General features: G+C 39.0%; 1 protein-coding gene across 1 annotated transcript in view; it reads left to right on the top strand.

Moving 5' to 3' along the window:
- The window catches only part of FBXO16 (F-box protein 16), a 90,999-nt gene that overhangs the window by 25,722 nt on the left and 52,006 nt on the right, over nucleotides 1–13,271 (top strand). Inside the window, exons 5-7 of the mRNA XM_069576701.1 lie at nucleotides 2,785–2,949; nucleotides 9,592–9,824; nucleotides 11,662–11,764. Coding sequence (XP_069432802.1) covers nucleotides 2,785–2,949; nucleotides 9,592–9,824; nucleotides 11,662–11,764 — 501 coding nt within the window. The remainder of the gene's footprint in view (nucleotides 1–2,784; nucleotides 2,950–9,591; nucleotides 9,825–11,661; nucleotides 11,765–13,271) is intronic.

The raw sequence follows: 13,271 nt of genomic DNA, 5'->3' as shown, positions 1-13,271 counted from the left end.
AATGGCACACAAGAAGCCAGTCACAATGGTTACATTCAGGGAGGGAAATGAGTGGCTAGATGACAAGGATGAGAGAGATTTTTTTTTTAACTTTTTTTTTTTACCATGTGCCCCTTGGTATCTTTGTATTTAGTGTTGATGTACACATATTACTTATTCTAAAAATGAAGCAATTTGTTTTTTTTTTTAAAAAAAGCATAGTGTTTTAAATGCCCAGTAATAGAGTATCATTCAGCCATATAATGAATTATTAGGCAGTAATTAGAAAGCATGTTTTGGAAGAACAGAGATGCTTATTATGTGTAAAATGAAGAAAGCATGATTTTAAATCGCATGCAGTTTTCCAATTTTGCTTTCATATATGCCTGAAAAACAGAAAGGAAAATAACTCTACGAACTTGTTAATAATGTTTGGTCGTCTCTGATTGACAGGGTTCTGGGTATTGTTTTTCTTCAAGTTTCTCAGAATTCTCCATGTTTTTCACAATGAGAATGTTATCATTCCAGGGAGATGTGATATGAAATAGATAATCTTATCATCTATGTGTACCATGTGTCAATCTTGGTAGATTTCAGCATCGTATTTTATTTCCAGAACTGACTGTGAAGCAATTGTTCTTTGCTGCTAAGTCACTTCAGTCGTGTCTGACTCTGTGCAACCCCATAGATGGCAGCCCACCAGGCTCCCCTGTCCCTGGGATTCTCCAGGCAAGAACACTGGAGTGGATTGCCATTTCCTTCTCCAAATTGTTTTTAGCTAGATTTAAAGTAAACAGTAAAGTCACTGCACCAAGATGAGCTTTCAGCTGTTTACAAATGTGGTGGGGGTTGTCTTACAGTTTTGAAAGCTCTTACCTACCCTCAACTTTCCTCACTCCTGTTTAGTTTTAAACAAACAAAAAGCAGCAAAAATCAAAAACAAAGCAAAAATTTATGTACTCCCAGTGCAGGGGGAGAACCCCAACTTAACTACCCAGGTCTAAACCAGATCTAAGTCAAAAGAGAAAAAGGGTGAGAATTGAGAAAAACTTTCTCCCCATCCCCTCCCTCCCAAACTCCACATCTTGATTGAATTAACTAACCATAGGAGGATTAAGGGCAGTGTAGTTTCATTCTGGGTTGCACGAAGTGGTTATGATCTCTGTTTCTGCCTGCAGTATCAGATCCTTTAAGCCTTTTCCTCCATCTAGATCCTGAACCTACTGTTTCTCCTAATTGTGCCTCTTTCTGCTTCTCTCTCCCCTACATGTCTTATCTTCAGCCCATAAACTAATCCTGGATGTAATCAGAACTCCATACACAATGGATGGAAGGAGGGAGGAAGAGAAACAGATAAACAGATGGATGGGTAGCGAGTTCCATTACAGAGTGTTCTGCTCCTTTGGGGGGCACTGAAACATTATTTATTATTGAGTTAACCTTGAAAAAGAGGCCAGTTTTCCAAGGATGAAATGAATGTGAAGATTAGCTGTCATCTCTGCAATTCCTGATAAGAGACATGGAATGCCTAGTCTCAACTTTATATATGGACTTGACTCTAGTTTCTACTAAGACTCATTTAAAACCTGGAATAAATTATTTTAAACACTACTACACATACTAGCAAAGAGTCGGACACAACTGAGCGACTGAACTGAACTGAACTGACACATACTAGGGTCACCTCCACCATTTGCTGGATGTGTAGGACTAACCATAATCCTATGAAAATGGAATGTACAGAATACTTTAAAAAAAAATTTTATTTGGCTGCACCAGGTGTCAGTTGCAGCACGTGGGATCCAGTTCCCTAACCAGGGATCAAACCCTGGCCCCCTGCACTGAAAGCATAGAATCTTAGCCTCTAGACCACCAGGGAAGTCCCCAGGATAAATACTTAATGCTCTATTGAATCTTGAAGGCTATTTAGGACACACCAATATAGTATTAGTCATTGTGTTCCCTTTATAAAATTTATATTTAGTTAAATCATAAAAATGGAGGGAAAACAGAAGCATATCATGAAAAAAATAAGCAATGTACCAACCGGAGTTTCTGTAGCCTTCATATAACTTTCATACAGACTTCCAGAGATCTTTAGGAAGTTCCAAAGGCTTATCTAAAGCTTAGTTTCCCCATTTGCAAGGGGACGATATTAATTATACTGCCCTTCAGGTTGTGATGAGGATGGTTAATAGATGCTCGATAAATATTAGTTGACTTGGATTCTGTCTGAATTAACATTTAAAAAAAAAAAAGAAAAAGGGGTACCCAAAGCCAGTGCTCTGTGAGAACCTGGAGGGATGGGATGGGGAGGGAGGTGGAAGTGCTATTCAGGTTGGAGGGGACACATGTATAACTATGGCCAATGTATGGCAAAACCATCATAATGTTGTAAAGTAATTATCCTCCAATTAAAATAAATAAATAAATAATTTTTTTAAAAAAAATCCTCCTGCCTGGTTAGGAAGCACTTCAGGTAGGAGGTAACTTAGCTGTGATTTGGAGAAGGACCAAAAAGAGACTAGCTGTGAATTGCAGCCCTGGTTTATCTAGTTAAAATTATGTTTGTTCTGATTCATTCATGGGCTTCCCCAGTGGTTCAGTGGTAAAGAACCCGCCTGCAGTGCAGGAAACACAGAGAAGTGGGTTCGATCCCTGGGTCAGGAGGATCCCCCTGGAGGAGGGCACAGCAACCCACTCCAGAAAAAAAAAAAAGAAGTTCTCTCAGTACCAGGGTGACGGCTCAAAACCTAGAGAAAGTGGACATGTAAACTGAATAGTTTTTTAACGTTGTTTTTCCAGGTGAGCTGGCATTGGAAGAATTTAACTGAACTGGATCAGCTCTGGATGCTAAAATGTTTACGGTTTAACTGGTACATCAATTTCTCCCCAACCCCCTATGAGCAGGGTGTATGGAAGAAGCATTATATTCAGATGGTGAAAGAACTCCATGTTACCAAGCCCAAGGTAAGTTTCAGAAAAGAAGCAACAGAATTACTAACATCAGCTACTTAGGAATTCTAGAACTACGCTGGGGAAGGCCTTTGGTTCAAGACTACAAAATTCCCTTGTTCAAAGAACTTGACAGTTCTTTTCAAGATATCCATGTTAGTTGAAAGTCGTCTGACACAAACCACAGTTCCACCTAGGTTAGGACTTGGAGCTCCTCATTCTCTCCGGATTCCTGGATTTCTGTGTCTCTGACGCCTACAGTACACAATTCTGACACTGGGATTCTGTGGGTAATGTGCAGTATTTATTACCTATGGGTCATCAAATTTTACTTAACTAATTCAAGTTTTCTGTGATTCTACCAGGCAAACTGAAGTTTATGGTTCTATCATTTATAAAGAAAAGTTTTGTAATAAATTAGTAATTAGGAAAGGGCATAATGGGCATATTAAAATTCTTTTTACTTTAGAAACTAGCAATGTAAAGTCCTTACATAGAATCGTAAACAGTAAATAATGTGAGCATAAATTTTTCTAGTGGTTTTCTACACATTATAACCAATGTTTATGTTCATTCTTACAGTCACAGTTAATTAGATAACTTATGGGAAATTTTTATGAGCTTTTTCTTTATAGCATGATCTATATACAAGCAGAGTTGTGCATCGTTTTGTATAATAGAAGATTTCCTGAAAATTATGTGTAAATTAAAATTTTTAATTATTTTTGAAACCACAGGGATTGTTTTTACATAGAAAAGCTGCAGTGAGTCCTTTTTGAATTGAAGAATGCTTTTGAAATACGAATAGCTCGTTTTTTTTTTTAATTTTTTGTTGTTGTTGTTGGATAGTTCGTTCTTAACATGCTCATTTATGTTTCATTTTATTGTGTTTACTTGAAGTAGAAACCCTCTACATTTCATACAGTAATGAACTGCATAATTAATACTGTTATAATTACAATGATGAAAGCGGTCTTTCTGATTTCAGTGATGGCTGTTCTTCATGAGAATTTCTTTTAAAAAGAAAAATTTTAAGTGCAGTGGTGGAAGAGTTATTTTAAAAATTACAATAGCTATGACTCCTTTTATCATAAGGCTTTCCTTAACTCTCATTCAACGTCACTCATAGGCAGGGAAAGGCTTCATAGCTGAAGCTTGGGCTGTTCTGGGGCAGAGGAGAGAAAAGTGATTCACCAAGTTGTAGAATGAAAAATGGTTTTGAGTACTGTACGTAATACTGATTTTAATACTTGGTCTTCAACAATAACTCTTTTTCCAGAAACTATTTATGCACTTCTCTGGTGGCTCAGATGGTAAGGAATCCACCTGCAATGCAGGAGATGCAGGTTTGAGCCCCAGGTCAGGAAGATCCCGTGGAGAAGAGAATGGCAACCCACTCCAGTATTCTTGCCTGGAGGATCTCCATGGTTGGAGGAGCCTGGTGGGCCACAGTCCATGGGATCATAAAGAGTCGGGCATGACTGAGCAACTAACACACACATATTTTAAAATAATGAATAGTTCTGATACAAGAAAATTGACACATTGTTGCTTAGTCTTTAGTTTCTTTAGGAAGTACTTAATGATCTCTGTTCGTTTCCAAGGCAAACCATTCAATATCACAGTAATCCAAGTCTATGCCCCAACCGGTAATGCTGAAGAACCTGAAGTTGAACGGTTCTGTGAAGATCTACAAGACCTTTGAGAACTAACACCCAAAAAAGATGTCCTTTTCATTATAGGGGACTGGAATGCAAAAGTAGGAAGTCAAGAAACACCTGGAATAACAGGCAAATTTGACCTTGGAATGAGGAATGAAGCAGGGCAAAGACTAATAGAGTTTTGCCAAGAAAATGCACTGGTCAGAGCAAACACCCTCTTCCAACAACACACGAGAAGACTCTACACATGGACATCATCAGATGGTCAACACCGAAATCAGATTGATTCTATTCCTCACAGCCAAAGATGGAGAAGCTCTATACAGTCAACAAAAACAACACCAGGAGCTGACTGTGGCTTAGGTCATGAACTCCTTATTGCCAAATTCAGACTTAAATTGAACAAAGTAGGGAAAACCGCTAGATCATTCAGGTATGACCTCAATCAAATCCCTTATGATTATACAGTGGAAGTGAGAAATAGATTCAAGGGACTAGATCTGATATATACAGTGCTGGATGAACTATGGAATGAGGTTTGTGACATTGTGCAGGAGACAGGGATCAAGACCATCCCCATGGAAAAGAAATGCGAAAAAGCAAAATGGCTGTCTGGGGAGACCTTACAAATAGCTGTGAAAAGAAGAAAGGCGAAAGGCAAAGGAGAAAAGGAAAGATATAAGCATCTGAATGCAGAGTTCCAGAGAATAGCAAGAAGAGATAAGAAAGCCTTCTTCAGTGATCAATGCAAAGAAATAGAGGAAAACAACAGAATGGGAAAGACTAGAGATCTCGTCAAGAAAATTAGAGATACCAAGGGAACATTTCATGCAAAGATGGGCTTGATAAAGGACAGAAATGGTATGGACCTAACAGAAGCAGAAGATATTAAGAAGAGGTGGCAAGAATACACAGAAGAACTGTACAAAAAAGATCTTCACAACCCAGATAATCACGATGGTGTGATCACCCATCTAGAGCCAGACATCCTAGAATGTGAAGTCAAGTGGGCCTTAGAAAGCATCCCTACAAACAAAACTAGTGGAGGTGATGGCATTCCAGTGGAGCTGTTTCAAATCCTGAAAGATGATGCTGTGAAAGTGCTGCACTCAATATGCCAGCAAATTTGGAAAACTCAGCAGTGGCCACAGGACTGGAAAAGGTCAGTTTTCATTCCAATCCCAAAGAAAGGCAATGCCAAAGAACACTCAAACTACCACACAATTGCACTCATCTCATATGCTAGTAAAGTAATGCTCGAAATTCTCCAAGCCAGGCTTCAGTAATACGTGAACCGTGAACTTCCTGATGTTCAAGCTGGTTTTAGAAAAGGCAGAGGAACCAGAGATCAAATTGCCAACATCCGCTGGATCATCGAAAAAGCAAGAGAGTTCCAGAAAAACATCTATTTCTGCTTTATCGACTATGCCAAAGCCTTTGACTGTGTGGATCACAATAAACTGTGGAAAATTCTGAAAGAGATGGGAATACCAGACCACCTGACCTGCCTCTTGAGAAATCTGTATGCAGGTCAGGAAGCAACAGTTAGAACTGGACATGGAACAACAGACTGGTTCCAAATAGGAAAAGGAGTACGTCAAGGCTGTATATTGTCACCCTGCCTATTTAACTTAAATGCAGTGTACATCATGAGAAACGCTGGACTGGAAGAAGCACAAGCTGGAATCAAGATTGCCAGGAGAAATATCAATAACCTCAGATATACAGATGACACCAGCCTTATGGCAGAAAGTGAAGAGGAACTAAAAAGCCTCTTGATGAAAGTGAAAGTGGAGAGTGAAAAAGTTGGCTTAAAGCTCAACATTCAGAAAACGAAGATCATGGCATCTGGTCCCATCACTTCATGGGAAATAGATGGGGAAACAGTGGAAACAGTGTCAGATTTTATTTTTGGGGGCTCCAAAATCACTGCAGATGATGACTGCAGCCACGAAATTAAAAGACGTCTGCTCCTTGGAAGAAAAGTTATGACCAACCTAAATAGCGTATTCAAAAGCAGAGACATTATTTTGCCGACTAAGGTCCATCTAGTCAAGGCTATGGTTTTTCCAGTGGTCATGTATGGATGTGAGAGTTGGACTGTGAAGAAAGCTGAGCGCCGAAGAATTGATGCTTTTGAACAATGGTGTTGGAGAAGACTCTTGAGAGTCCCTTGGGCTGCAAGGAGATCCAACCAGTCCGTTCTGAAGTAGATCAACCCTGTGATTTCTTTGGAAGGAATGATGCTGAAGCTGAAACTCCAGTACTTTGGCCACCTCATGGGAAGAGTTGACTCATTGGAAAAGACTCTGATGCTGGGAGGGATTGGGGGCAGGAAGAGAAGGGGACGACAGAGGATGAGATGGCTGGATGGCATCACGGACTCGATGGACGTGAGTCTGACTGAACTTCGGGAGTTGGTGATGGACAGGGAGGCCTGGCGTGCTGCGATTCATGGGGTCTTGAAGAGTCGGACACAACTGAGTGACTGAACTGAACTGAACTTGTTATAGTAAATTTCAGTTTTTCTGTCAAAGAAAAAATTGGCAAATTAAACCCAGTAATATATAAAAAAAGAATAATACATGATGACCAAGTGGGATGTATCCAAGGAGAGCAAGGTTGGCATAATGTTCAAAAATCAGTCCATGTAATTCACAGAATAAAAGAGAAAAGATATATGGTCATTTCAATATATGCAAACAAAAGCATTTAAAATTTTTTCAACATTTGCAATTTTAAAAAGTCTCAAAAGGCTTTGAGTAAAGGTAACACATTTTTTGTCTACTTAACAGAAAAGTCATCAGTTTTCATTATTATCTATTTTGTTAATGGGTCAATATTTTGTACTTTTCAAAATTAATGATGTTTATTTATATATATAGTTACTAGCATTCATGACTAAATTTTATTCCCTGAAACTGCTTTTTTATTTTTATTTTTATTTTTTATTTTATTTTTTTTGAAACTGCTTTTTTATTATCATGTATTATTTATTACTAGTGGTGTTAAACAAGACTCTTCCAGCAAAAATAGATTTCATTCAATATAAACTCAAAAAAATGAAATGAATGTCCATCTTATTTGTTTTATTTTTTGGCCACCGCATGTGACTTGGGATCTTAGTTCCCTGACCAGGGATTGAACTCCTGCTCTCGGTAGTGAAAGTGTAGAATCCTAACCACTGGACCACCAGGGAACTCCTTGAATGTCCATTTTAAGTGAGATCTGCACTGTGCTGTCCTTAGTTGCTCAGTCGTGTCCGACTCTTTTCAACCCCATGGACTGTATAGCTCACCAGGCTCCTCTGTCCGTGGGGATTCTCCTGGCAAGAATGCTGGAATGGGTTGCTATGCCCTCCTCCAGGATTTGCACAAAACATTAAAACTAATCTAGTAATGAGCCATCAATTATATAAACGTAAAATGTCTTTTTACTCTACTACTTATAACAACTCACTAAATCAATAAATATTTATTAAATACTGTTATGTGCCAGGTGCTAAGAGTACAATGGTCTGAACCCCACTTTCTGGGAGCCTAGTCAATGGAGAAGGAGATGGCAACCCACTCCAGTGTTCTTGCCTGGAGAATCCCAGGGAGCGGGGAGCTGGTGGGCTGCCGCCTATGGGGTCGCACAGAGTCGGACACGACTGAAGCGACTTAGCAGCATTCTATGGCCAAGGACACAGGCAGATAGTTATCACATTGAATACAAAGTACTAGCCTGTAATAGAAATATGTACAAAGAGCAGTTGAAACAAGGATAAGAAACTGATTCTGCTTGCAGGAACTTGGGGAATTTTTAAACTTTCACAAACAATTTAAGCAAACCAATTTACTGAGCAAAGCTTCCCTAATCTCTTAAAGATCAAAAATTAAGGCTTTAATGGCTTCTCAACATAGCAGTACCTCTTCCCTTAGGCTGCAACTGCATAAAAACCCTTACAAATTTTATACACACAAAAAACCAAACTTTCATTTTGGGCAATTGAAAAATAGACTTTCAAAAAAAATAGACTTTCATTTCCCAATTCTACGGAAATGGCTGAAGGTTTGATAACTGATAAAATCTATAGTTTACACCTGCATAATGGAAACTGTCTCTGTGTTTGAGATAGGTAGGACAGGGTACTGTTTTTAAGAATGTATATTTTTATGAACAAATTAACTGCAGTTGTGGAATAACTGTATAATGATATGGTAGGTGTCAATACAGGATAGAGAAGTTCATTGTGTGAGCTTGAAGCTGGAGAGTCCCGGATTCAAATTCTGACCGTGTCTTACTGCTTATGTCTTAATAGCAGTAGTGGAAAAATTAATCAGTTTATCTTACCTTCAGTTTTCTCTTCTATAAAATGGAAGTAGTTATGATTACCTTTTAAAGTTATTATGAAGGTTAAATAAAGTAATGTAAGAAGGGGAATTTCCTGGTGGTCCAGTGGTTAAGACTCCATGCTTCCAACGTAAGGGGTGCAGGTTCGATTCCTGGTAGGGGAAACTAAGATCACACATGCCTCAGTGTATAACCCCCCTCAAAAAGTAATAATAATGCAGGAATACTTCCTGAGACAGTGCCTGGCATATACAGGTACCTCTGGGTTGGTGGCTGCTGTGATCACTGCTGCCATATCAATGCCATCATGGTGAGGATGATAATGATGATTTTCTTAAAGCATTTATTTATTTATTCAGTTTTGGTTGCAAAGGGTCTTCGTTACTGCCCTTGGGCATTCACTAGTTGCAGAGAGCAGGGGCTGTTCTCTACCTTCCATGCTCAGGATCCTTATTGCGATGGCTTCTCTTGTGGCAGAGCACGGCTCAGTGGTTGTGGCACACGGGCAGGTGGAATCTTCCTGGACCAGGGATTGAACCAGTGTCCCCTGCTTTGGCAGACAGATTCTTAATCACTAGACTACCAGGGAAGTCCATGTTCTTTGTTTTACTTTTGTTTTTATTATAGTGTTTTGAGAACAGAAATAATTTTCTCCTTCTAGACACCTCCAAAAGATGGGTTTGTGATCGCAGATGTTCAACCCATTAGAAGCAGTTCTCCAGGGGGAAAGCTGTCTCCTTCATCTGCTTTCCGATCCTCTTCCTCTTTAAGAAAGAAGAACCATCCAGGGGAGAAAGAACTCCCACCCTGGAGGTCTTCTGACAAGCATCCAACTGATATCATTCGCTTCAATTACCTGGACAACTGTGACCCTATTGAACACAGCTGGCAAGGGTAAGAACTGTGCCTTTCTCCACTTCTTTCCTTTTAGAAACAATTTACTGGCTCTTTGGTCTACGAAAAGATGAAAACAGAAGCTACTGTGAAATACAAATGCTTTTCACTGGTGGTGGTGGTTTAGTCGCTGAGTCATGTCAGACTCTGTGCAACCCCATGGACTGCAGCCCACCAGGCTCCTCTGTCCATGGGGACTCTCCAGGTAAGAACACTGGAGTGGGTAGCCATTCTCTTCTCCAGGGGATCTTCCCAACCCAGGGATCAAAACTGCCTCTGCTGCATTGCAGGTGGATTCTTTACTGCTGAGCCACCAGGGAAGCCCCAAGAAGCAAAAAGTGATTGAAAGTCAATGAACCTTTATTGGTAAATTTGATCTTTTCTTTAAGATTTGTTTGCATTTTGTAGCTGTAATGCTTTCCTTACAGCTTCTTTTAATATTTTAATACCTCAGATTCCAATCCAGCACCATAGGGTTCATTATAGTCTTTTCCTTTTCCGTATTTGTGCCTCCCTTCTGTGGCATTGATATACATATATATATTTGATTTTATATATATTATATGATTATATATAATACATGATTATATTATATAGATGATTATGATTATATATATGATTATATTATATATACATTTGATTATATACGTACATACATAATTTTGTATGGGCTTTACTGATCGCTCAGAACCCACCTACAATGTGGGAGACCTGGGTTCCATCCCTGGGTTGAGAAGATCCCCTGCAGGAGGGCGTGGTAACCCACTCCAGTATTCTTGCCTGGAGAATCCTCATGGACAGAGGCGGCTGGCGGGCTACAGTCCATGGAGTTGCAAAGAGTTGGAGATGACTGAGCGACTAAGCATAGTACAGCATAATTTTGTATAAAAAATATATGAAGTATACACACAGAGAATATATTTACTTAACAAATTCTGGAAGTAATTTCTGAATTGCTAACTCCTGTCACTGTCAAAACAAATTTGCTAACTAGAATTCGATGTTTGTTTCTGGTTCATTTTGCCTTTAGCCTGGGGTATATACTCATAATAATAATAATGTGGATCCATACTTTATCCTATTATATGCAAGCATTTTAAAAAAACAAATATTAATGTTAATACAAACAATAAGATTACTGAAAACAGTTTAAGATGTCTTTGCCTATGTTTTTGTCCTTAGGATATGTTCTACTAAGGCTATTCAGACAAATGACTATGTTAAAGTCCCATGAAGTTATTCCTTTGTGTGGGGTAACACCACCAGCTGTTTTTAGATTTTCGGAATTTTTTTTTCTTTTATTTCATAATTTTGAGATGGTTCCAAAGTCAAATATACAAAACAAAGTATATCTGGAGAAGTCTCCAATACTGTTTTGTGTTCCTAATTGGATCACAGGGGAATCCTATGGATAGGTAACTATTTTTTAAAATGTCCTTACATTTAAAAAATCATAAAGGAGGGGAGTGGGGCGGATGAAAAAAATATAAACAAATACAGACACATGCACCCCTTTCTGAAAGAAATGGTGTCACACAATACGTACCACTTTATCCCGCTTTCTTTCTTCCTGTAACAATACATCCTGGAGCTCACTCCACAGGTATATGAAGAAATACTCTGGCCTCCTTTTTACAGCCCATAGTCCTCCATTGTGTGGATGTGTCAGAGTTTATTCAACCCCTTCTCTATTGATAGACACTTGGCTTGTTTCCAGCTGAGTGAAGATAATCTTTTAAACCGCAGGAACAACAAAATCAAATAGACAGACAGCTCTGCCAACCACCAAAACTTTAAAATGATATTTATAATTTTCCCAATGCTCTCCAATTAACAGGAGAAGGAAAAGACAGGAAATGACTCCAGCTTTCAACCGACAGTCATGTGATAAGAAAAATAAATCACAGGAGAGATCTAAACTAAGAAAAGCACAGTCGCTGGTAAGTATTGCTTACAAAACATTCCCCCCCATGTTAATGAAAAATGCAGGATCTCTATAATCCTATTGATTTTTTTTTATGGGAATCATCAAGTAACAGTTTAAATTCTGGTCTCTGACACTGACTGGCTAGCTGTGTGACCTTGAAGATGCCCTTTATTTAATCTCTCTGAGCCTCGGTTTTTTTTAAAATCTTGGATGGATTGATGTGTGTGAATCTGCTTTGAAAACTATACAATATAAAGGAAGTATTATTATCATTGTTTCTTTCTTTTTCTGTGAGTCCTTTGGGGTCAGAGAGGGGAGCCTATAGACATTTCTCTGTAGAAATTACTTATCTGTAGAATGCAAGTTCCACTGACCTAAGAAAAAGGTATTGTGCTGTGCTTAGTCGCTCAGTTGTGTCCAACTCCCTGCGGTCCCATGGACGGTAGCCCACCAGACTCCTCTGTCCGCAGAATTCTCCAGGCTAGAATACTGGAATGGATTGCCTTTTTCTATTCCAGGGGATCTTCCTGACCCAGGGATCAAGCCCACCTTCTCCTGCATCTCCTGCATTGGCAGGAGAATTCTTTACCACTGGCACCACCTGGCAAGCCCAAGAAAAGGATATTGAGTTGACCAAAAACTTGATTCTGGTTTTTCCTTAACATGTTATGGAAAAACCCAAACTTTTCGGCCAGCCTGATACGCGTTCCATAGTTGTTCTGTCGCCAGTGGAGAATGATGATAAAAGTGCATTCTAAATAACTTCAGGGGAAAAAAAAATGAATTAAGAACTTTTCTTCCCCTAATTAAAAAATAGCTAATTGACAACCTAATAAAAGTCAGTGGTTGTAACTAGGGAGCATTATTATTTCAGAGCAGAATTTCCCAAATTGTGGTTCTGTACCCCTAGTGGATCCCTTTCAGCACATATGAGTCTTTGGAGCCAAGTAGAAGGGAATAAGGGTGGAATAAAAAGTTTCTATTAGTAGTAAAGATTTAGAAAAAGGCTGCAGATACACACTAAAGGAAAATTAATATCAAATGGGTGTCAGTTGGGAGAAGGATAAGTGTGTACTCATGAATAAATCACTTTTATAGCTCTCCTTTAAAGCTTAATTACTTTCTGTTTCAATGCATTTTCAAGTGTTATGTTCCAAAAAGAGAGAGAGAGAGATGAGCTTTTTGAAATAGGTTAGTCTATATTCTGAGGAGACAATCTGGTTGGACGGGATGAGACTTATCACAGACATATGTATGGAGGCCCAAGGGAATGAGGAAGCTTAAAATAGAGCAGTAAAATTGTCAGTGAAAACCATTAATTGGGAAAAATAACTATGAGGTTTATCACCCGAGCCACTCAGGCATGCGGCCACCTACTTGCCAGCTCCTCCTTAGCCAGAAGTAGAGGAGAGATCTGGGGGAGCACAGGGAATTTGCAGGAAGGTAAAAATTGGTGACGTATGCTTACAAACTATGAGCACAGTCGGACATTTCTCTGGCTTAAAAAAACAAAACAAAAA

Source organism: Ovis canadensis, chromosome 2 (genome assembly GCF_042477335.2).
Source record: "Ovis canadensis isolate MfBH-ARS-UI-01 breed Bighorn chromosome 2, ARS-UI_OviCan_v2, whole genome shotgun sequence".
Classification (NCBI taxonomy): domain Eukaryota; kingdom Metazoa; phylum Chordata; class Mammalia; order Artiodactyla; family Bovidae; genus Ovis; species Ovis canadensis.
The sequence above is the reverse complement of the archived record's forward strand: the minus strand, read 5'-3'. Positions and strand labels throughout refer to the sequence as shown.